At 45.4% G+C, this 25,855-nt stretch overlaps 1 protein-coding gene across 1 annotated transcript in view; it reads right to left on the bottom strand.

The window, feature by feature from the left end:
- Positions 1-25,855, bottom strand: part of Shisa6 (shisa family member 6) — a 283,641-nt gene that overhangs the window by 234,542 nt on the left and 23,244 nt on the right. The window contains exon 4 of the mRNA XM_055593994.1: positions 24,008-24,168. Within this exon, the coding sequence (XP_055449969.1) occupies positions 24,008-24,168 (161 nt within the window). The remainder of the gene's footprint in view (positions 1-24,007; positions 24,169-25,855) is intronic.

Here is a 25,855-nt window from a genome sequence, read left to right as displayed (position 1 = left end):
TAATATAATATAATATAATATAATATAATATAATATAATATAATATATTATATAAAGGCTTATGCTGTTATATATATATATATATAACAGCATAAGCCTTTAAACTCTTCCAGACCTGGGCTGGAGAGACAGCTCAGCAGTAAAAATCACTTCTTGTTCTTTCAGAGGACTCAGGTTCAGTTCCCAGCACCCTGACAAGCATCTGGAATTTAGTTCCAGGTGATCAGATGCCTTCTTCTGACCTCTGCAGGCACCACGCATGTGTGTGATTCACAGACATATAAGCAGGCAAAACACTCACACACAAAAGAAAAATAAATAAATCTTTTAAAAGTTAATATTTCCCAGAGCAAAAGAATTGGGCTGATCTGAAAGGCTCTGCCCTGCAGACTATCAAAGCAGATGCTGAAACTTTTGGCCAACTGTTGGGCAGTGTGCATGGAATCTTATGTAAGAAGTGGGAAATAGTAAGAGCTGGAGAGGACAGGAACCCCACAAGGAGAGCAACAGAACCAGAAAATTTGAACACAGGGGTCTTTCCAGAGACTCATACTCCAACCAAGTACCATGCATGGAGATAACCTAGAACCCCTACACATATGTAGCCCATGGCAGTGTAGTGTCCAAGTGGGTTACATAGTGATGGGAAGAGGGACTGCCTCTAACATAATCTGATTGGCCTCCTCTTTGATCACCTCCCCCTGAGGGGGGAGCAGCCTTACCAGGCCACAGAAGATGACAATACAGCCACTCTTGAGGTGATCTGATAGACTAAGATCAGAAGGAAGGAGAGGAGGACCTCTATCAGTGGACTTGGGGAGGGGTATGCATGAAGAAGGAGGAGGGAGGGTGGGATCAGGAGAGGAGGGAGGGGCTTATGGCGAGATACAAAGTGAATAAAGTGTAATTAATAAAAAAAGAATTGGGCTGAGAGAAGGGAATGAGGTAAGAGGAGGGGGGAAGGTAAGGACAGAATTAAAGGGGGCGAGAAAGAGAGATAAGGAGAGAGCTACTGGGGGTGGCATTAATTCACTCTGCAAAATTTGCATAACCTGATCTCTAGTCTAAAGAAAGATATCACTGAAAATAATGACAGATGCCAGTTTAATTCACGAAGGCAGATGCACAGACTATGAGTAAATACTAGAAAATATCAGCCTACATTATTTTAAAAGAATTAGAAACTTTGCAAATTTGCTTTCCATTCCAAGAAGAGAGGGCTAGAGAGATGGCTCAGCAATTAAGAGTGCTTGTTGCCCTTCCAGAGACCCATGTTGGTTTCCTGGTATCCAGGCTAGATGACTTACAACTGCCTGTAATTCCAGGGAATCCAGACCTTCTTCTTTTGGCATTGGAGGGCACTTGTACATATGTAGCACACAAACAGAAACACATATATGTATGTACATACTTACATGCATACATACATACATACACACACATAAATAAAAAACATTCCAAGAATAAAGCATCTATCATTAATTTATAATATTAAGAGGTCACTAAATGGGTCCTCCATAAAAGGCAGTAACCAAACTGAACATTCATTTTTAATTTACAAATATAAACAATGATGAATTTTCATCATGATGAAAATATAATAAAGATATAGTCTGCATGTTTACTTTGTGGAAGATGCTGGACTGGCTACTTGATGCTATTTGCTAAAGGCTAGCTAAGATGAAACACAATCAGCCTCTTTGAGGTAAAAAATAAGCCATAAACAGCCATTTCCACTCAAATGATGACAAATGCCCTCACCATCACTTAGCCTTCTCTGGGAAACTAGCTGGTACAACTGAACAAAAATAAATAAATAAATAATAGGTAAGGACAGTAAAAAGCATTACACTAGCATTAGCACCAACTAACAGGAATATAGATTACAGACTTTAAAAATCCAAGAAAATCGATAGAAGAAAACACCGCTTGTCGTGACTTTTCAGAAAGTTTGATAATGACAGAATTGTACAGGAAAAAAAAAAATGAAGCTTTTTGCTTCTGCTCCTGCTGAGATCTGGAGCCTGGCACTCGTGAGACAAGCACACCACCACTGAGCTACACTACCCTGAAAACTAATCTTTAGAAAGTTAACTTGTTTGTGTGTTTGTGTACCTGTGTGTGTGTTTCACATACATGTGTTGTGCTGGTTAGTTTTATGTCAATTTGACACAAGCAAGGGTCATCAGAGAAAAGGGATCCTCAATTTTAAAAATGCCTCCATAGGATCAAGCTGCAGGCAAGCCTGTAGGGCATTTTCTTAATGATTGATGAGGAAGGGCACAGCCCATTGTGGGTGGTGCTACCCCTGGTCTGGTAGTACTGGGTTCTATATGAAAGCATGCTGAAAAATAAAGACAGGGAGAGAGGGGAAGAGACAGAGAGAGAGAGATAAAAGTTTTTAAAAAAGGAAAGAAAGCAGGTTGAACAAGCCACGGGGAGCAAGCCAGTAAGCAGCACCTCTCCATGGCCTCTGCATCAGCTCCTGCCCTGCTTGAGTTCCTGCCATGACTTCCTCCAGTGATGAAATGGATATGAAAGTATAAGCCAAATAAACCCTTTCCTCCCCCACGTGCCTTTTGGCCACGGTGTTCCATTGCATCAGTAGAAGCACTGACAAAGCACATGTGTCAGGGCACTCAGGTGGAGGTCAGAGGACAACCTGCAGGAGTTGGTTTCTTCCCTCTACCACATGGGTCCTGGGAACTCAGAACGTCTAGCTTAGAGACAAGCACCTTCACCCACGGAGCCATCTCGCCAACCCCAAACTAATGCTTTAATTTCAGCAATGAACAGCTGAAAGACTCTTTAGTGGCACAGACTAAAGAAAGGGAAGGCAGTAACACATTTCACTGTCATGGAAAATTACACAGAAGGTCCAGTGTTTTACAAAAAAAGTAGGAAACTTTTACTAAAACATTGTATTTACTGACATATATTAAAACATCTGTACTTAAAAAGTGGTGCTTGGTATTACAACATAAAATGCTCTAAAGATCAAGCTAACATAAAAAGGCACTAACAAACAGGGCACGCTGGTGCACACCTGTAATCCAGCACTCGGGGAGGCAGAGGCAGGCAGATCAGCGTGAGTTCAAGGCCAGCCTGGTCTACAAAGTGAGTCCAGGACAGCCAGGGCTACACAGAGAAACCCTGTCTCGGAAAAAAAAAAAAATTCACTAACAAATAAAATACAGCCCTATTGCAAATTTATTTTGACAAACCGATTCTGAAGTTTACACGGAAGAATAAAAATAAAATGGCAAGAATAACTGGGCACTGGGATTGTTTTCCAAGTGCAGAGGTGCGTGTAAACAGAAGGGAGACTGGGGGTGTGGATTAGGAGTCTCTCAACACTGCCAGAGCTCTAAGCCAGCCTTGACACGCCTTAACCTTATTTGGAGAACATAAGTAGAGGGGTATGTGCAAATTTTTGTGAAAGTTATTTACTGTGGAATTGTTGGTAATAGTGGCTGACAGAGTGTAATTCTCTGTCATCAATATCAAGGCACAAGGTGAATAAATCATGCTCCAACAGGGAGAGAAAGACCAGGTCTTCCACACCTCAGCTAGGTGTGGAAGCTCCCAACTCTAATCCCAGTACACAAGAGGATGAGTCAGGAGGACCGCCATGAGTTCAAAGTCAGCCGTGGCTATATATTGAATTCCAGGCCAGTCATATGACTGGGGGGCTGAGCTAGATTAGGGGTATGCTGATGGCTTCTCACTGAGGTCACAATATGATGACTAGGCTTTTTCAGATTCTCTTTTGGATCCCGAGCGGTTGGTGAAGCCCCTACAGCACTTGGCTCTAAGCACTCCCTGTCCCAGTGTTGTGTGTGGCTGCAGGTTGTGGTGGGTGATGAATGGGCGCCCAGATGAGCCCTGGGTTGACAGTCTGAGGCACTGAGTGATGGAACCCGAGAGTTTGTTCATTCGCCACACTTACTGCATCTGTTTTTAGTGATGGTTGAAATTTTCTGTAAAAGGAGGCAGTTGCCAATCACAGTACTTTCTGGGCGTTCCCTGAGGTGTAAAGACAGCCCCAACCCATTAAACAAAAGATAGCAAGTTCAGAACTACCATCAAAGGTTGAATTCCGTTCTAAATATTCAGATATGTGTGCAAATAAAGACCAAATATCAGCCAGTAATTTTGAGTGGGATTATCAGTAGAAAAGGAAAAACAAACAAACAAACAAAATTCTCACTGTATTTTCACTTTTTTTTTTTTCTGAAGGAGAAATGTCTTACTTGAATAGTAAACATTACTAAAGAAGCAAAACACATTGAGGTTGGAGTTTCCATACAGTCATTTCCAACAGAACCACAGCATGTAGCACAATCGTCTTCCTAATGACACACCCTTCCTTCCTCACACCAGCGACCTAAGCCTGAACACCTGGGACAGGTGTCATGGACACTCGCTCCCCTCTTCTGTCATTCCCGTAAAGAGTCCCTCTTCCTGCGCTCTGCTTCCCAGGCTGCATGCAGAGAGCTATATCTGCCAGCTTCCTAAGCATGTCACTCAGCTAAGGAAGTACATAGACTTTGACTTTCTGGTCAACTCTCTGGCCCAAGGGATAAGTGTCAGAATACAATGTCCACCCCATGCAAAACCCTGCCTCGTGACCTGGTTGTGGATCCATGGCAGGAAAGCTGAACTCAATCCTAGTCCAAAAGAAAATTTCCTCCCCTTCCTTTTAGCACTGCTCCCTACCAGTGACAAGACATGATATTCCTTGGCTGTGCTTCAACAGCATCCAGATGCTCAGCTTCACTAAAGGGCGGAAGGAGTGGGAGCCAGCTTGGGGCCCTGGGCAAAGCTGTAGAAGGCAGGGGTGGGTGATGTGTGCTGAGAAAGGGGCGCTTTCACAAGACTTGGGGTATGACTGGGATTCCACAGGTGGCGTTGGGATGAGGGAATACCTAGAGCAGAGAACACCAACATCAAAGGCACAGAGTGGAGAGCTAAGGGAACTTGGAGAAGGACTGCATGCCCTCCCTTCCAAGCAGACCTCTCTGGAAGTGTCTGTGAATTCACAAAGCCCGGCCCCCAGGAAGATCTGATCTGGGAAGTACAGGATGGATGGGAGCTGAGACATATGGGTATGGGTGGCCACAGAAACTCCAGGCCTTCCTCACAGGCAGCCCTTATTCTTGCTTCAGTGGTAAGTGTCTCAGTTCAAGAAGGGCCTCACCTCCACCTGCTTGTGAAATACACACAAACACGTAAGGACCGCCCTTCCTCCCATGCCACTCACTGAACAGCCAGCAGCTTCTACAAAGCGTGATGAGAACACTTCCTAGTTCCCTGCTTCAGCACTTGGGCAGGGTTTCTTTCTTTCTTTTCTTTTTTTTCTTTTTCTTTTTCCATTTTTTTTTAGTAACAAAGAACACAAACCCAAGGGACCCCTGAATTCTGCATAGGTGCTGCACATACTCAGCACAGTCCCATTAGCACCTTGTGCAAATTAAGCTCTCATTAGCATCTATTGTATTAAACTTGATCATTTTGTCTTTGAGAATCCATCCTGAGAATCACTAGGATATACGCTTTACAAGGCTGTCCTTATTCCAATAAAGGACACCCTTCACCTCCCCCTTTAAGAAACGAGCACAGAAGGGATGACTCTCTTCAGCGAATGGAGGGGTTGGGATTCCCCCCACCCCCAAGATATGTGCAATAGGCAGTAGGGAAGGAAGAGAATGCAACACAGCAACACTTCTAAGTCTCAAGGTGAGGAATCAGTCCCCGACTGTCAGACACAGCAAATGGGATGTGAGAGTCTAATCCCAGCTCAGACAGTGCATCTGAAGTTCTTCAGAGCAAATCAAAGCCAGCAGACAGGCCCAGTTTGAGAGTCTTAGCAGGAAGGTCCAACTAGCAGGTGCATTTGTATATTTGAGCAAGTGCTTCAATTAAAGAAGAGATTCCATGAATAGTCAGCACATGAGATTCACAGAATCTCATGAATAGTGAGTGAAAGTCATCCCGTGTTCACAAAGCAGTAGGCACCGAGATCAACAGTTCAGCATGGAGAGCCAAGATGAACAGCAGCCAGCCTGTAGGAGACGCTCCCTTAAGAAACCAAGATACTGAGGTCCTCTTGACCACGCATTCTAAAGAACCCATCAGCCATGGAGAGAAGAGGTAGAGAATGTGGCAGAGCTTCAACAAGAAGGACCTGTGCTAAAGCCATCGCCAAACTTCTCCCTTGCAGGATGGAAGTCTCGTCACCTGATCTGGATTGAATGTAAATAGGATGGTGTCTAATACAAGGTGCCTGGGAAGCAAAACTCACTGAGTCACAGAAAACAGTGAATTGTCCAAGGCGCATCCTGATTATTTTATTAGAGCTTTGTTAATGTGATCATATAACCAGAAGCCCCTTTTCAAAGAGAGGATCTGATGCAAATTCAGGGCAGAGACAAAATTACACCCCAAAGTTGGGGCAAACAATGTGCACTGTCCAGACAGTATTCAATTTATCTTGCACCTTTCTTTGACTAAACAATTATTTGGGATAGCAATATGTCCTATTAAATAGGCGTTAAAGGCACTGCTCATTCTGGTTGCCTGAAATGCAGCCTGGAAGCAGGGCAGGCATCTTGAGGTTATGAAGTAGCAAGCTTAAGGAAGGAGGCCAACTCGGTCAGGATGATGGAAGAAGAGCGTAGAGCAGCCTAATTCTCAAAAGCCCCTGCAGAGCAGCTGAAGTACCCCCAGAAATGACCTGACCTTATGCACTCCTTAGCAAGGACATCAACTTTTATTTCTAGTCACTAATTGGTCAGTTGTCTGTTAGTTAAAGTTGAACATGACTCCAAGTAATACAAATTATTTCAATTGGTGTTTATGGGGCAATGGGACTGTGCATGGGGGAAGGGTATGTAAATGAGTGTTGCTGTAGCTTCAATACAGAGGTTTTCTGCAAAACACAAAAAATGTATTAGTGATAGAATTTAAAAGGGACTGGAGAGAAATGCCTCCCCCCTCTCAATCCCACATAAGTATCCAGTCACCTTGGTGCTGTGTGAGCTACATGCTGGGTGCTCTGGGTCAAAGGGTTTAGCAGCATGTTCAAGTGGTTTTTAGTCAAGCATTCTTGTTTAAAATGTTTTATGACTCAAAGAGCTGTATGGCTATCAAAGAAATGAACATGTCATTAACAGCAATATAGAGAACTCCAGCTTTGCCATAGACTGTTTTCCAGTAAGCCTCCATAACAGCAATAGAAATCAGAGGAGAAAGATCCCCCAGAGCACAGACAAAATTAGGCTCACCAGCCGCTGGGGCTCTGTGTTGCTGAAATGCGGCATGTCTCTCATTTTGATTATGCCCACCTTTGTTGGTCTCCCAGGGCTCAGCAGCTGTACTTTTCCAGCATCTATGCATTCTGAACCCACGGAGCCCAGGGTTAGGGCTGCATGCTTCCTGCAGTAGGAGCTGACACCACTTCAGTGTGACAGCTCCATTTGCCCAATTCAGAACAGGAGGATTAACATGAACAGCCATTCATTCAGCAAGAGGCTTCAGACTCCCTGAAGTTCTGCAGCCGATGACCCAGTAGCTGAGGTGTAACTGGGACGAGATAGAAAAGAAAGAGAAAATGGATCCTGAGTCTGAAGACTCAAGTTCAAGTCTTGGATTTATTATCTACTGGCTGTGTGACCATGGGAAAATCATTAAGAGATTCTGAGATCGGGATCAGCAATTACACGTAAACAATGCCTTCTTTCTCCATAGATGGATACATGCGGAACTTATGCTTTCACGCCTACTTGTGCAAATTGCTTAAAAAAGTATGTAAGTACCATACATGTAGTGAATTCTACAGCATAAATTGTCTTAGAAGATAGCAAACATAAGTCAACGTTCTGTGGGGTCCCTTGGCAGTTCAAAACGCTGAGAAACAGAAAATTTATCTTCAGTTACTAAATGAAAATTCTGAAGAGTAATTTGGTTGTTTGACTTTGACTGCATCAGCTTAGCAAGCTAACGCCGCTGACTCTGTGTGAGCGACACTCTGAGGATGGCTCAGGGCCAGAGGGTTCAAATGCTTGTTATGATTTCTTGTTTAAACTTGTTTTGAAAATCTCAATGGCTATATGCCTATCAAAGAAATGAATATGCAGGTAAAAATCTTCCTATTTAAATATCTTCAGCCTTAGATTCACTGGCCCAGTCTACAAGGAATCTGCAATACAAGAAAGAAGGAACACTCCACACACAGCATGAGGTCAAAATTACCCTAAAAACAAATGACAACAAAACAGAATGGCACAATGCTTAAGAATCGGCTGTAAACAGCACTTAACATTTTAACAAATCCAACCTAATAATAAATCCAATAAAACATTATGACCAAGTAAAGCTTATCCCAGGAATCTGAGAACAGTTTAATATTTAAAACCAGTCAACATAATTCATCTATTAAGTGACTGCAAGTGAAAGCCATGTGTTACTTTTGTGGATACAAGGAAAAAAAAAAAAAACCCTTGACTTAACCCAATATCAATTACTGTCCTAAACCCTCCACAAACTAGCGGTAAAAGGAAACTTCCTCAGCATGATAAAAATATCTCTGAAAATGCATGGAACTAAGAAACAATCACAAATGAAAGATGGTTTCCTGCTAAGACTAGAAACACAGCTGTCACCACTTTGGTCCTGCCTTGTATAGGCAGCCCTTGCCAGTGCAATAAAGCAAGAAAAAGCATGAGAGGCCCCTGGGTACAAAAGGATGATGCCAATTAGCTTTGCTCACAGGTGACATGATTTCTGTGAACAAAATCCCAAGGACTCTATGAAGCAGCTAACAGAATGAGTAAGAGGAGTTTGCAAGTTTGCAGGTTAGGAGGTTATTAATCATGTTTTATGTGCTAGCATCAAACAGGTAGAAATGGGAGTGGTCAGCTGTTTGTAGAAGCTAAGTGTAAATTGGAATGTAAAACCTCTTCTCATTCTGATATTCCCTCTGAGTCCTGGCATTCAAAGGCTTTGACAGCCTGTTTCCAATTATCTTCTCTAGCATTCTCTCTTCCCGCCCTGCTAAGCACAATACTCCTACAGGGTAGATCTATGCGTGCCCATAGGAAGCCTAAGGTTTCCATCCTGGTGGTTTTTCTTAATCCATTCCATTCCTATCTTGGCCTAATCCCTCCAAAGCACTGTGACATCTAAGTCTTATCTACCCTTCAAGGTCACTGTCAACATCCAATACCTCTCAGTCTGCCAATTTGGACCATTTCAGACTCTGGCCCCGTGCCTGCTATGCGGAAGGCCCTCCACAAAGCCTGGGAGAATAAATGAACTCACAGCACGCTTGCTGCTCAAATGGACTCACATGTTAGAACTCAGGTCTGTGGGGTGCGTGACTCCCATTTGTGCTCACCCCCTACCCCTACGTCACGCACACTGGCTCAGGTATGTTCTGCAACCTGGTCTTACAAACACCTAAGTTTTTAAAGCTAGAAATCAGGGAACTTGCCTACAGGCACAGTCACCTACAGCATCAAGTATAAACGTGGCTTCACTGAGACCGTAAAGAAGCCAGTCATCTGTCCCGTTCATTTTCAGTGCATATTTTTCAGAATCCGCAGAACCACCAATAAATATAATAGCTGATCTTGGATCCAGGAATCTTAATCTACATGGAGTAAATTTGACTCTTCGCAAATCCAATACTCAGAGGCAACTGAGAGTAAATTAAAAAGTGCTTCGGCAAATCTTTTGGGGATGATAACAGAAGTAGAAATGCCAAGAAGCCTTACATATGCCGAGGGTCCTGTGTAAAGGTGTGCATGCAAAAGAAACTCTCTTCCCTGCTTAGAGGAGGCCCAGCAAGCCGCTCGGGCTCACCCATACCCGCAGGTAAGAGGGGGCTGGCCAACCGTAGCTACCCCCTCCACCCTCTCAAACTCACTGAGAGCTTCTCTCACAGGAAGAGCAAGGAAGCAGGTGCTTGCCCAGAGAGCCAGAGTCGGCTAAAGAGCGAATGAGAATGCAGGTCATCGCCCTCAGCACAGTCCCTCCTCCTATCCTCTTTACGGTTCTTGGTCACAGTGACCTTAGATTTGTGAATGAAAAATTAAAATAAAAAAGGGGGGAGGCAGGGTATGGAAGCAGAGCCTAGCCGGGGAGCGGAGGGAACCTCTCTGATTAAGCTGAAGACACTGTGAAGACTAATGGTTTGACCTTGACCTTGAAAAGAAGCCAAGCTTTCTACATTTTGCCCCTGGCTGAGAACAGAGGTAATGCCATTACTGCCTTCCCAGGAGTCTCACCCCAGGATGCTCCCCAGCTTCCTGACCTACAGCCATGAAGAAGAGCCTCCTTCTCTGTACAGTTGCTTGCCCATCTAGACTCTGGAATGATGAGGCAAAAAGTATAGGTGGTTTTCAGTTTTCAGGGTTATTGGCCAATACCACCCGTTCCCAGCAAGTTGCCACAAAAGTTCTCACACACAGAGAGGACCAGTGCAGCTGAAGCATCAATAACCTCTCTGCCCACTGTTCAAGGACTCTCTGTTGATAGCCGTTTGCCCTGTGACACTGCAGCCGTGGCGTTCTCACTGGCGACTTTCCCACATGACTATAGGCAAAGGCTCAAGGCACAGGGACAATGCTCAGGCCAAGAATTCAAATGGCTGTCTTAGGGAAGGGGTTGCCACCAAGCAGTGAGATCTACTGTTTTGGTTTCTCCCCATAGGAAACAGGAGGCTGCTTCAATGCCAACACAGAGCCCTGGCATACCTCGACAGAGGGTCCCCGCCCCGAGCCACTGGCAGGTGCCATCCACTCCCTGCCTCAGCTGTGAGCTTGGCCTTACCACCCTGCCAGCCTCCTCTAAGGCCCCATTTTCTTTCATCTAATTCTTAAGGGAAAGGGTTGGCACGTGTATAAAAGTGCAGACTTATCTAGTTCATCCCAGTTCTAAGCTGCTGTGATAAGTGCCTGAGCTACACACACTCAAAGAAAAAGCCAAAGCTTGAATCCTGATCAGAAGGAAGAGGAAAGGGCTGGAATGAGGTCTCACCCTGAAGGTTGTGGGTTCTACCTCGGAGGAAGCTCTTCTTTCTCCCCTCTGTAAGGGATGGGCTAGGGTGAAGCCACACCTACACCCACATACCATCTAGACCACTGTTCTTCCATCTTCCTAATGCTGTGACCCTTTAATACAATTCTTCCTGTTGTGTGGTGAACTCCCTACCCCGGCCATAAACTTATTTCTGTTGCTACTTCATAATTGTAATTTTGCTACTGTTATGAATCGTAAGTGTCTGTATTTTCCAATGGTCGTAGGTGATTCCTGTGAAAGGGTCATTTGAGCCACCCACCAAGGGGTCGAGAGCCACAGGTTGAGGACCAATGTTCTAGATAGCTCTGTTCAAACAGCCACATGTGTTTTATTTGGGATACCTGGTGTCACTGCACCCTGCAGGCTTCCGAGTCTAATCGAGCTGCCTTCTCTCCATTCAGCACCTGAGAGGCTGAGATTCCTGGGCCAGGTACTCCTGATGGACTCAAAGATGGAAAGAGCAGTCTCTGACTGAAGGGACACAGAGGTAGGGATTCTCCTGAGAGGTCTTCTCAGGTACTGTGGCAGCCCTGTAGAGCACCACTCTGTGGGACCCATGTTACAATCTACAGTTAGGGAGCAAGATAGCTGGGGGCTGTCATGTTTACCTAGCTATGGCCAGAGACCTGGCCTGCCCTAGTATCAGAGTCCTTTCAAGGATTCAGCCATCTGTGAGGACTATGGAAAACAGACGGAGCCACAAATGCTCATTATACCTGGGGGATTTTTAAACCACATTTTCTTGTATGAAAGACCACACAGAGTCCCCTTCTTGGTTATTTGTGACACAAACCACTAATTGTCTCCCAGGAGCTGTTTTTCCATCTACAAGACACGCCCACTTGAAGAAGAGAAGGAAGAGGAAGAAGAGGATAAAGAAGAAGAAGAGGAAGAGGAAGAAGAGGAGGAAGAAGAAGCAGCCACAGCAGCTGCAAGGTCTGGTGGTGCAAACCTATCAGCCCTGCTATACAGGAGGCTGAGGCAGGAACATTACAAATCCTGATCTACCTGGGCTACACAGTGAGTTCAAGACTAATTTGGTTAACTTCATGGAAGCCTGTTCCAAACTTTAAAAACAAATAAGAAGAGAGATGGGAATACTGTTTAAGGCTAGAGTGCTCATCTAAAACTGCCAAGATAAAGGAGAAAGGAAACAGGCACCTTATGGTTTTTCATGTCTTCTTGATGACTGGAATACGTAATGACATGCGTTTGGGCAGCCATCTTGAGCCATGACATAAAGCTGTGGACACTGGAGTGACCAGGTAGGAGGAGTCTGGTCCTCTATGTTGTGAATTATTGCCATTCCTGGACTGATTCCTTCTAAAGCAGAGAGCGGTAGGCTTCTTTGTTGTATAAACAATTATTATTTTAGGTGTCCCATCATTGCCAGGCGCACATCAACACACTGCAGCGAATTAATGTGTTAAATATGAGCAACGTATTCTGTCTTCTATTTAATCAATCAATAGTTATCTAAGGTATATCGAGGGCTAAGACCTGTGCAAACTGGATTAGTCCCTGGGAAAAGAATGAACAACTTAGTCATGGTCCTGGGCTGAAGGCACTTAGAATCGAATGAATGATTCTGGGTTTGTTTTACAGGATGAACAGAAGAGATTCATTTGGATACAGTCAGACCCAGATCCCCGACAGAAAAAAGTTCTATGTTTACACATGGAGGCTGGGGTGGGGGGAAGGGGGGGAGACTGTGATTGTTCCAGCAATAGCTTTTGGAGAATTAGAGGTCCATCTTCACTCAGCTGGTCACATGTCTCGTTAGGGTAAGATCTCTCAGCTATTCACTTCAAGTGCTTCCTCAGATCTGACCAATCTCATCAACTACTTGATTTAGTCCAAAGATTGCAGCCATCTTTATCTCCTATCTTCCCTGGTGTTCCTCACATAACCTTCAGCAAATGCTGTAATTTCTTGCATAAAATGGGTCTCAAATTCTTTATCAGTATTGGCTATTGATAGAAATGGACGGCAAGTTTTACAAATCTGGTCATGGTATTACGATTACATAATGGAACCATCTTGAACTGAGGGGATACGTGGTAAGCCAGTTCAGGAAGAAAAAGTCCTGATGTGAGATGGTTCACTGATGTTCACATGGTTCAGTGACGAGGATCGTGATGGTGGTGATCGGTGATTGGGTTATTGTGGTGATAACAGTGGTGGTAGCAACAATGATGTTGATAGGGACTGTGATGATGATGATGATGATGATGATGATGATGATGATGATGATGATGATGATGATGACAGAAATACAGTTGCTGCTGCTGCTAATGATGCTGGTGAAGATGATGAAGTCATGATGATATTAGCAATAAAGATGTTGATAAAGAAGAGGACTAAGAAGATAAACAGATACAGCAGAATGTTAAGAACTGCTTAAAATGATACTGGTGTTCACTGTATCATTCTGACAAATTCTCCATTGGTTGAAAATTGTTCAAAATAAAATAAGGAAATAAGCCAGGAAGTTGTGTCCTTCTCAGTGCCTCACTATGGACAGCCTAGTCCAACTCTCCATCTCTCTACCATCACCCAGATGACACACCTTACAGGAACCTACCCCTTTTTGCCACCTCTGACCCTCTAGGGTCCATTGTCAAAACACTAACACTCTTCTTCTGGGAACCTTCCAATGGAATCCCATCAAATCCAGAAAGAACCCCAAGACTCAAATACAATGCACCATGCCCCAACTCTCTGACTTCCCTGATCTTTACTGGCCTCATGGGTCTCTGCACGCTTTCTGCAACAGTCACACATGCTTCCTTCACTTGGCTCCTTCCTGCCTTTCCCACCACCGTGTAACTGCCTCCAACCCAGTTTCTCTTCAAAATACTTGTCATGACTCTGTTTTAGGCTATGTTTCTGAGTTTAGTTTTTGTCTTGGGGAAAATGCCAGGGAATTGGGCTTTTGTTCATTCCTAATACCCAACACCAAGAAAGGTACCCAAATTATTTCTGAATGAACAAAGGTATCAGTGTCCCTCAAGGCTCTCCCTCTTCTTGCTCTGGCTGTCAACGTATAGATAATGAGGATGTAGCCCTTAGGTCACCTCCTCTAGAAGCCTGTCCCCACATGTCATAACAAGCTTTTCCTCTAAGTGTCCTTGGAAGGACAACCTCACTTGCCCCCATCATCCTGAGCCACATGCTCATGTGTCTCCCCTACATATGGGACAACCCACAAGTTTAATGAAGGAAAAAAATACTCCCAGCTCAAGGCAGCTTTCTCCAAAAGTACACAGAGTTCCAGTTCCTTCCTGGCCTTTGTCCTAATTCTTCAATCACTGCAGTCTGTTGACAGAAAATGACAACGAAAATCTCTCCAGAGGGATCAGTCACTGCTTCCTTTTCTGGGCCTTTGGGCCGAAAGCATCCCTCCCCTCTAGGATCTTGTCCTCAGTTCAACATCCTCCAGGGATTCCTCCTGCATCCTCCTGCCCATTCAGTCCCTCTGCTGCTATTACTCCTAATGAAGACAGTAAGGATGCCCACCCTGACCCCAGCAGCACCCCTTCTGAATGCTTGGAGCTAACTGCTTATGACTCTGCAGGAGTACCAGTATGGCTGATGACATCTTTGGTTTGGGTATGGATGTACATGTAAGCTTCTGAGCCAAATGTGATGTGCATCCTCTGGTGCCTATGGGAGCTGAGAAGTACTCAACATACTGTGTCTCATGCCTGGACTCAGATGGCTGTCTCTACTACCTTTGGCTGCCAAACATCCTTTACTCTGTGTGTGAGAGGCCTCTAAAGACCACTGAGCTGAGCTCGCTCTGCTCTCAAGATCACTGACCCCTGGGATGCTGTGAGCATGTTTCCCAAGTTCAAGTCTTAGGCATCTCCCTCCCCAGGGTGGCTTTTCAGAAGATAGTGTCCAGTGGGAAGTTTCTGGGCCTAAATGTCTGAATGACTTACTTGTGGGGCCAGGCTAGCTTTCACAGGAATTCTGTCCTCTATCCCACACAGCCACTCATTCTCAGCTCTCTGCCATGAGTTGATGGGGCAACGGGAGCCCACAGACAATGAAGAATTGGCACTGCTTTCTTGGACCTCCCAACCTCCAGAACAGCAAGCTTAAGAAACGTAGTAAATTATTTAGTCTCTGGGATTTTGTTACAGCAAGACACACATACTGGGAGCTCCAGAGCCCTAGCAGTTTCCTCCCTGTTCCTTCTCCACCTTGCTTCCTTGCCTGGATTTTCAACTCTCACCACTGTACCGCATTCTGTTGGTCCATTGGTTTAGCCAACTCACGGAGGTCCCTAGAATTCTAACCCTCTCCTGGGATGCTTAGGCATGCTCTTTCGCCCACACTTCACTACAGCATATTTGAATCCATCTGATACCAGAGTCATTGCTGGACATCTCAGGGAACAGCCTTCTTCCTGGAGCCATACAGTGAGACAAAGGCTAACTGCCTCCACCATCTTACCCTTTAGTGAAAAGAGCAGGGAACTAGTATTTAGATGCTTCTGGCCAAGTGGTCAAGCTGATGCAGCAGCCAGGCAGGGAGACATCCCTGGAGAGCAAGGCACAATGGCTGGCATGGCCAGCTACTGGAGGGCACAGCTTCTGGCACCAATGTTCCAAAGTCACTTTGTGCTGGGTAAGGCTATTTGTGGCAGCTAGTCTTGTCTACTTAACACACTTAGGGAAATGGAACCTAAATAGAGGAATTGCCTCCATCAAATTGGCTTGTGGGCACGTTTGTGAGGCTTTTTGTTTAATGATTGATGTGAGAAGGCCCAGCCTACTGTGGTTGGTGCCACCTCTGGGCAGGTTTGGCCTGCATTATATAAGAAAGGTGGGCAAGCAAGCAGAGGGAAGCAAGCCAGCAAGCAGCACTTCTCCATGGCCTCTGCTTCAGTTCCTGCCTTGAGTTCCTGCGGTCACCCTCCCAATGATGGACTATAATCTGTAAGCCAAAGAAAACTTCTTCCCAAGCTGCTTTTGGTCATAGTGTTTATCACAATGGAGAATCTGACTAGAACACTCTTCCCTCCACTGTCTGCTCACCACAGTAATGGTGGTGATGGGGACTTGGGCTTTGTCTGAGCCCCTGGATCATAAGGAAGTGCAGCTGGGGACAGCAAGTTCCAGACATTACTGTGCAGACTGAACTTAGATCCTTCAACCCACAGATCCTGGGCCCTGTGGATGGGAGTCCCTGTGCCTTTATGCTCCTTCAGCCCATTTCTCAGGAAGACAGTATCGACAAGAAACACCTCAGCATTGTGCCTGCACACAGTGCTCCACGGTGACCAACAGCTTCTCAGGCCACTCCTCCGCCTGCTCAAGGCCTTCATGGAGCTGCTTTAGGGCTCACTGAGAATACTACCCTATGGCAAGCAAATAGTATCCCTCTCATATGTCCCCCTAGGAGCTTCAGGGCCAAGTCATAGGACCACCAGGATCAGTACAGAACCTCGGCCATAAGCACTGAGTGGGCCCCAGAGCCCTGTCTATAACTCTTTCAAGCTTGTATTCTAGGCTCTGTCTGTGTTTATATAGGGCAACACAGCCTCCTCCTGGCTTTGTCATCACAGACAAGTAAAGGCTTCTACTATCTCCAAGCCTCCATTTCTTCTCCTATGAATTAGGCACAGTAGCAATTGGCTCCCAGGGTCCTTTCAAGATTAAAATAAGTCTGCCCATGGTGAGGGAGGGGGCACTTTAAAAAGTCCTGCAGCCTTCCATGTCAGGTTGGAGTATGAATGTCTACGACAGTATATGACAGCTCATGGCCAGGAGAGGAGCACACCACCTCTGGATCTGGGTCTGAGCTCTCTTGACTGCAGTCTAAGGACAGAGCTGCTCCCATAGGCATGGATGTTCCTGTTGCTCAGCACCGTGCTGGGACTCAGAGTCTACCCTCTGCTGTGCCTGGGGACCTGAAGGATTTTCAGACACAAAGGTAGGCACTTTGGTCTCCTACTTACTTCCTGAAGAGTCTGTGCACAGCCCATGGATGCTGCGCCCTGAGCCAGGCCAAGGATCAAGGGACACCCTAGAAGTCAGTAATGCATTCAAGCCTCAGGACACACACTGAGAGTGTTTCTTTTCTTTTCTTTTTTTTTCCACTTTCTTAGTTTACAGACCAGGACAATGGGGCACAGAGTAGTCTGTAAGAGAAAGCCAAGAGCTCAGACCTGAACTGAACCAATACAAATCACTGGGATCCTGGAACCCAAATGACACAGTGAAGAGGAGGGATGTAGAGTCAGAGGCCTAAGATGATGCCTAGAAGAGGAGGTGAGACTGAGGGAAATGGACAAGAAGAGAGTGCTGCAGACAGAGCAGAGGGTGGGGTGCTGCTGAGAAGCAGCAGCCACTGAGAGGACATCCCCATAGGAGCCAATCTGTCTGGGATTCCAGAGCTTTGGTCCCTGAGAGCTTTTGGCCTGGAACAGCTGCAGATCCAATAGGAGCCAGCTCCAGGGACACCCCCTACACCCAAAATTGTGCAAAGGAGGCTTGCTGGCCCTGATCCAACACCTAGGCTGATGCCATCTGGGCTGTCCATACTGGGTGGGACTTGAACCTCCATCAGAGGTTCTCCTGTTTCACTCTACCCCTCTGCACAGGACTGTCTTCCTCAAAGGAGCCAAGCAGAGAAGACACTTTCCCAGTGCCATCTTTTTATTACAAAGATGGGTTAGCTACCCAGCACCTGCCAGGCAGAGACCAAGCTTCACACCAAATAGAGGCCACACTCCCTGCTGACCTCTAAGGTCCTGCATGGTCACAAGTCTACCTCTCTGTTCCCACATACTGCCCTCATCTTTATTCATCCCTCACTCATGCTGGTTCTTAGCTCATGCTAGCTCTGCCTCTGTCTCTGGTCCTTTGTATTGGCCACTCCCCCTTCGTGGAATGTTCTTGATCCAGATGCCGACACAGCTGGGACCTTATCAGTCAACTCAAATGCCACCTCAGGGCCTCCTTACTGAAAGCTACTCCCTCCTCCAAGGGATGCTCTGGTACCATCCCTAATTGTTCTGTGAGCATCTCTCATTGGCTGAAAGACTGACCTGTTGGCATTACCTCTCCTCCCAGGGAGGGGCTTTGCTCTGCTCATGGTCAATACTTGAACTCAGGTGGAGGCTAGGTACTGCTGACCTCTGTGTCAGCTCTGTTATTGTAGATCACTTAAGTTACACTTGTGTTTGAATGCTTTAATAATTGCAAAATCAAAAGAGGTAAAAAAAAAAAATTCAACTTCAACACTTAGTGCTCACCAACCAGCCAACCAGCTTTGTCTGTTGGGACCAACACCCCAGCCAAAAGCACACTTTTCACGCCAAAAGCTATCATAATATGCTGCACATTGAGATTCATGTTGACATGGACATTGCTTCCCACCTAGGTGACCTCTGTGGGCCTCCATTTGTTTATAGCACAGGAGCATGTTGGGGGTAACCAATCTCAGCCACCCCAATGTCTCTGAGGCTGCCAACTCCACAGCAAAACATCCCTGGTCCTCCAGAAGGCTGATAAAAGGAAGATCCTCTCACCTGGATAAGAGGTAGAGTGTACCTAGATGTTGCCTCGGAGTTGAAGGGCATAGCACATCTTTCTAACTCCACAAGTCAGCCCTAAGTCTGTCCCAGACAAGGAACTCTGGGATGCCTGGCCCCAAACCTCTATAGGAAGTCTTTCTTGGTGGAGGGTGAGTAAACTGGGCAGTGTCCTGGTAACGGCCTTTCTGAGCCCAGCCAATGATGCAAAGCTCCCAGCCTGTGGCCTTATCAGCCCACACAGGAGGAAAAGACTATGAAACAAGCATGGGTTCTGGAAATCAGGACCTAGCACTATGTCTAGCCTCAGATCAGCCACAGAAACCAAGGAGCTCACAGCCCTTCACAGAGAGAGCAGAACTACCCAGTAAGTGTGTAGACTTGAGGAGCCGATCATACTCCCTGCAACTCACTAGCTAAAGACACCATTATTTTGCATGTAGTTTCTACCAATCAGGCACCAAGCAGCTAGGGACTTCCTGTGGCAATTCCTGGTTTGAGGAGGCTAGATGAAGAAATAAAGTCGTTGCCTATACAGAATGTAACTTACATTCTGATAGAAACGGGGGCTGGGAACAAATGATCATGTATGAGTGATTTTAGCTGGGGCAGGTTCTCTAGAGACAGTAGAACAGGCAGTGTGAACAGATGAGGAGGACTCTCTGAGCACTGATGTCACTTCCCAAATGTCTGGTGCTGGAAAGTTCAGGGCCATGCAACAGAGGAAGACAATACCTTGAGGTCAGAATATATAAAACAAGGGCTGGAAGAATGGGGAAAACAGTGATGTTCTTGCCTTGCACATACAAGGACCTAAGTTTCATCTCAGCACTCATGGAATACAAAATAAACAGAGAACCTGAGTATGGAGGTGGATAGGCAGCGGGGCTTGCTGGCCTCCTAGCCTAGCCACCAACTGGGTAAGCTCAAAGCTAATGAAAAATGATCTCAATAAAACAAACAAAATAAATCAACAACACAACAAAACCATGGATAGCAGTCTATTTCCAGGAATGATATCCCACTATTCACAGACAGCCCGAGACAAGCTATCTGTGAGAAGCCAGGCCAACTAAACATACTCAGTCTCCCCAGCTTCCCTGTATGAGGGTCAAGCCTCTATGACATCTGGGGACCGGCAACACAGTGTGTGTTACAGCTTGGAACTGTCCTGTCTGGTCATCCTGTTAATCCTGGTGTTTTTCCTTGTGCTGCTTTCTCTCCATGATCCTCCTCTCAGAAGCACACTGACCTGCCCTCTCTCCCCCATGTCTGAATTCTCCATGACCCCTAGCCATACCCACCAGGAGAGAATCTCTCAATCAGCCCACTAACTCTGACCAACCAACCCCTATCCTGAGGCTTTGTCTGGACCTTGAACTCTACACCAAATAGGAAAAAAAAAAAAAAAAAAAAAAAAAAGGTTGTTCTGTAGGTCTCCCTCTAGAAACTTGGTTCTCAGTTTTGATCAGGTGAACGGTGTAGGGAATCTTGAAAACTATCACATTAATGCGTAGGCTCCACTTCAGAGTAAATAAATGAGAATCTTCAAGTTGTGACCAGGCGTTATATTCTCATAAACCTCTTACAATCCCAAGGTATAACCACAACTTGGAATTGAAGCCAGCTCACATCAGAGAGTGGCTGCTGGTCTGTGACTCACCAACTGAACAGTGAGGCTTAATAGGCAGTTAGATTTGAGGAGTTGGGGAGGAGGGGAACAAATAGGCCTCCCTAATTTTCAAGCTCCAAGTAAATGCCTATTGTGCAGCTCCCTGGGAGGCTGGTAAGATTTTTTTCTTAGAAGAGTATCAGTAAAAGACTCCGATTAGAAGGTTCTGTGACATAGGATCCATTCTGCTATACACAAGGTACTGAGCAGAGTGCCCAAAACATAACAAGTGCTCACTGCGTGGTACTTGTGCTTCATGGATTATATTTTATTGTCACTGAAGGCTCTCTACTTGGGTCCTCAAACCAAAGGAGCTTGGTTTCAACTTCCCAAACCCAGGTCATGCCAGACACAGCCCCTCAGATTCCTCCCTGCCTAAGAACATCATGTCTCCCTTGGTTCCCTCATGCATTCGATCTATTTGCCAGGAGCTATACACACGATCCTGTAGTTGGCTGATGACTGATAATGAGCATTTGCTATGCAGGGGGTCTCTCTGCATGCTCAACCTGGTTTAACTTGCACCCCAAGAATAACCTAGGAAGCAGGAGCTAGTAACCATGGTTGCTGACAAGGAAGTCAGAGGGCAGAATCACACAGTACTCAGGAGTGCTTGAAGCAAAACCATGTTTCCCCTTGTTTCTCAAACTCAAGCTGCTAAGCTTTCCCACCAACATACAGGGTCTTGTTCTGCAGGTGAGAGCCTGGGACACGGCAGGTCTTGCAAGGCTCACGAATTCTCAGCAGATGCCAAGCAGCTGGTCCCAGGACAACATATTGAATGGCAGAGACACTCCACGCTCGCTCTGATGCCTGCCCGCTTAATGCCCATCCAGGACCTCTGCCACTTTACTACAATCGGTGGGTGGCTGATCTAACCAGTGAGAATATCACAGTAAATTTCCACTTTGAATATTTGCCCAAAGTCCTGTTTAAACGGCTGCTCAAATTGCAACATTGCGTGGCAAAGGACAGCAGCTATTTGGAAAAGCATTCCGTTTGATATAAGCTATAGAAGATGTAGCTTGTTGTGAAACCGCTTGTACATTTCAGCTTCACCAGTGCGAATGCTTCCCAGGTGTTCTCCTCTCAAAACGTTAAGCAGACAGTTGTAATTTGAGAACCCCAAGGAGGAGTTTCTTGAACCAGAGTTGAGTCACGGAAGCAAATGCCTTTCCTTCTCAACTCACTAGAAGAATTTAAATAAATAAGATATAAGATAAGACATGATAACAAAATAAAATAACAGAAGAAATGAGAAAGCTCCCTTCCCAGTGAAGGATATTTAAGGGTGAATCAAGGGTGATAGTCCATTGAATCCGTCTTTAAATATAAAACCGAACAGAAGGGTGAGAATCGACAGTCAGGGGCATTCTGATGCCTGCGCGGCCAGGAATTCCCGAGTCAGAGTCACAAGCACAGTTCTGGGGGATACTGACTTCAAATGATAAATCATCAGATAAATAAATACTCATAGGTGGGGAGAACATTAGAGTTAGGAACGGTGTTCAGTGGGTGATCCCCAGAGCCAACTGATTCTAAACTTTGCATTAGGGGGAACTATAAACACCTCCCGTGTGTGCAAACCACACCCTCCACATCAATTAAGTCCTCCTATCTCAGAATGGGCTTAGGTGTCCTTAATTTTTAAGGCTTCCTACAGGATTCTGAATTGAGGGATTTGGGCATTGAGTGTCTCTGCTCATAACAGGACAGGATCCCGCTAGACCAGCGACTCTTCACTCTGGCTGCATGGTAGAATCACCTTGCGGAGAGCTTTAAACACTAATGTCAGCCTCATCTCTGGAAGTTCTGCCTACTCTGCGGCTCTTGGACACCACCATTTTTAATGTATTCGTAGGTGTTTCTAATGCATACAAAGCCCAGCAGATGACCCCCGTTCCACACAATTCAGCCAAGATTCCCTCTACTGCTTCCATGTTAAGGATCTAGGGTATTCCAGCTGAAAATGCATCTGAGTAGGCCTTGCTGTTTGTTTGTTTTACCCAGCAAATTCACTCATCTTTACATGTGAAGCAGGGACTCCTAGATTTGGAGGGTCCTACAGATCCTTTTATTCCTTCACAAATTGTTGGCTGAATGTTTATGTGTTTGTATTCATAGACACATATATTTAGAGAATACATTTAGCTTTTGTCAGATGGTCAAAAGATTTAAGACTGTTATCTTAAAGGCAAGAACAACTTGATAGATTCAAGAGAATTAAAGCATACGTGGAATAAATTTTATCTTGGCTACAATTAGGGTTTGGGCATACCTACTGCTGCCTTGTGACTGTACATCTTTATTGCAGGCTTAGTTTAGACCTGGCTTCAAAAAGTTTCCAGATTCAAACAGAAATTGTGCCTGGGAGTAGGGTCAATACTAAGCTATTGGTAATTTTCACAGGGTTATAATATTCCCAACCTACTTACCAGTAGGAGGCTGTCCATTCAGATAGTTTACACTGCTGTGCCTAGCTGGGGAAGGATAGAATGGCTTGTTTGTTTGTTTGCTTGTTTTTAATTCTGACTTCTGTAACCAGTTCCTCTTAGTTTTGAATCCTGGTGTTCTCTTACTAATCATGTGACCTTGAGAAATGTTGCTCAACCTTTATATTCCTCATAAGTGGGAGATAAATATTTCCAAGATTGCTACAAAAGGCACATAATAACATACCTATAAAATACTCTGATCAATGATTTAAATCAACAGTTCAATATATTACTGGTATTTACAGGTTTTGTTTCCTTATTCTTACGCTCTAATGATCTTGTCCAAGTTACTGAATTTCCTTGAGTTTCATTCACTAAACCATTAGAGTAGGAAAATAAGTCCTTCCCAGTCTCTTCATAGTGTCATCATGATGATGAAATATAAAAGTCAAAGGCACATTCAGGCCTCCACATTTGCAGTTTACACATGCAACTGCAGGATCCAACCAGTCACACAATTCAACACAATGGGCTTCAGCTACCCACGAGCCAAAGCTTTTACCCTAAATTGGGCCTTACTGAACAGGTACATACTTTTTCTCATCATTATTCCCTAAAGCCATGACATAGCAAGTCTCATAGTGTTGGTATTTTATTAGATATTCTCTGGAATCTGGAGATCATTTAGAGTGTACGGGAGGATCTGTGGGGCTGCCATGCCAACACCAGGCCATTTGTATATAAGTATATAAGGGGCTTGAATTTGGTACCAATCCGATGTCCCAGATCCAGTTCCCCACTTACATAGAAGGATACTTCATTCTATGTCTGGGAAACCTATATCTCACAAATAAAAGGGTCACCCTAGAATGCAGATACCACTCCTGTCTTCAGAAAGTACTCTTAGGGGTTCCAAAAGCTGAGCACTTTCTGCACCAGAGGGTAGTCTTTATTCTCACACATCTAGCATCCCAGAGAGTGACAAACCTTCCCGCCACATGGGTAAATGGACAACCATACTCCACCATGGCTGCTGCAAGCTCTATTCCACATTAGAAAATGACACCAGCCACTAGAGAAACCACAGATGGGCCATCAGCCCTTGTCTGTCCCAGACCTGGTCTCTCTCATACCGAACTTTCCCAGGAAGCCCGTCCTGTCAGGACGTCCACCACTGCACAGCCCTATGCAGCCTGCCCTGCCAGAGCAGAAACACCCTTAGATGCTCTCAGCAGAATCAATGTGACTTCAAGCTGAGTAACACCCACTTACCTGGAGTCGGCTTGGCTGTGCGCACGGGGGTGTAGTGGTTTTTAGAGGTTGATCGGACCGGTGTGTTCTCTTTGGGAGAGGTATCGATGGCTGAGATGGTTTCTCTTTCACAGTGTGCTATGGGGATTGGTCCCTGTTGTCTTAGGATGTCAGCCAGAGCCCTAAAAAAGGAGAGTACACAGTGAGCTCACTGAGCAGGTGCACACAACCATGAAGAAGCCAGCTTACAGCCATAGGCACCCTGTTTTGAAAACCTATGGAAGGAGCCAGAAACACAGCTATGAGCACTCAAAGGACAGTTTCATCTGGTGTTGGTCTTGGTGGGGGAGGGGTATAGCAGAGAAGTTGGCACGACCCTGAAAGGCTGTGAGCATAGTAATTCATTCCACATCTATAAACAATAAGCCCTTTCAAAATACTGGTTTTCCTGATACCCATATATGCCACTACAGAATCCTGGGAGCCTCAGTGACTATACAGGAAAAAGCTGACATCACTGGCCCTATAACAGGAGCTTACTCTCTATCAGGGGTTCAACCTCTCCATCCCAAAACACATGCCATGTAGCATGTACTAGAAACCAGTGACTCACAGAAATACAGCCTGAAGCTTCTGTTCTAAAGAAGAGCATGTCCTAGGTGCCAATACAGGAAACACAGATTTAACAAAAGATAAACAGTGGGATGCATGGATGGTGCAGACAGTGGGGGTAAATGCAGTTTAGAGGAGGAGGCACGTGCGGATGTGAAGAGACACAGAAGGACTGCCAGAGCAGAGATGTGGGGACCAGAGCGCTGGCTTTATTGACTCACACCAAGCTTCAACTTCCAAACATACATGAAGTGGGGACTCAGCAGGCATCAATGACTGCAGAGACAGGTGGGAAAGTACCTACTTCTGTCCTCTGGTGACCCACAGATTAAAGCAAGTCCCTCTGCCACCAGGTTTTAAACAGGAACCACTCATTATATTTGCCATGAGACACCCACTGGCTCTAGGAAAGACGGACATTTGGGGATGATCAAAGGAAGCAGAAGAATGTGGCAAGCCATACCAGACCACACCTGGTCAGTATCATGCCAGTTTCTGGGAAAGCCTTATGCCTCCAGTTTTGTAAGAGGGACAAAAACCCTTCTGTCTTCTCAGGCTGTCCCTGAAGCATCAACCTTCAAAGCCTATTCCAGCTGAGATATTGCAGCCCTGCCGATGGCTTCCCTTATCCCCATGTCCAGCTCCAGAGCCCCACCCTCCTGGAGAGTGGCAACCAAGGCGCACTTTACGGATGTGTCTAAGTGAGTTGCTCCCTTCGGCTGTGCTGCCTGTGACACAGGGAGCCTCCCTTGAAGAGCATCCAGTCGGCAGTCTTATCATCCCGTGGCACATATATAGCACATTCTCACGTGCTTTTCCCTAGCTGCCTTTCTATTCTCTCTGCCTGTCAAAGAAAGAGCAAACACTTGCCGCCCACCCGTGAACTCTGCTGAACTGGCAGCGAAGCCAAGACAGAAACCAAGTGCTCTGTGGAAGAACTCAGCTAGCCCAGGTCCACGGCCAGGCTGGAGAGCCATCCTTCGGGGCCAGGAAGGAAGAAAGGCATTGTCCCAGAAAGTCACAGGAAAAATCCAACTCCCAGTTCTGCCACTGACCAGCCACAGACCTTCAGCAGAGCTTAGTCTTTGACACAGAATTTAATACATTAATTTAAATTATTTTAAATTTAATTATCCTATTAAAGTAATCATATTAAATAATTTAAATTTTTAATAATTTTCCTATCAGCAAAACACCGGAAAAACAAACTTTAAGATCCATCCTGGTTCTACCACTGAATTCTTTCATGTATGTTTT

Source organism: Psammomys obesus, unplaced genomic scaffold (genome assembly GCF_907164565.1).
Source record: "Psammomys obesus unplaced genomic scaffold, mPsaObe1.curated_primary_1811, whole genome shotgun sequence".
NCBI lineage: Eukaryota > Metazoa > Chordata > Mammalia > Rodentia > Muridae > Psammomys > Psammomys obesus.
The sequence above is the reverse complement of the archived record's forward strand: the minus strand, read 5'-3'. Positions and strand labels throughout refer to the sequence as shown.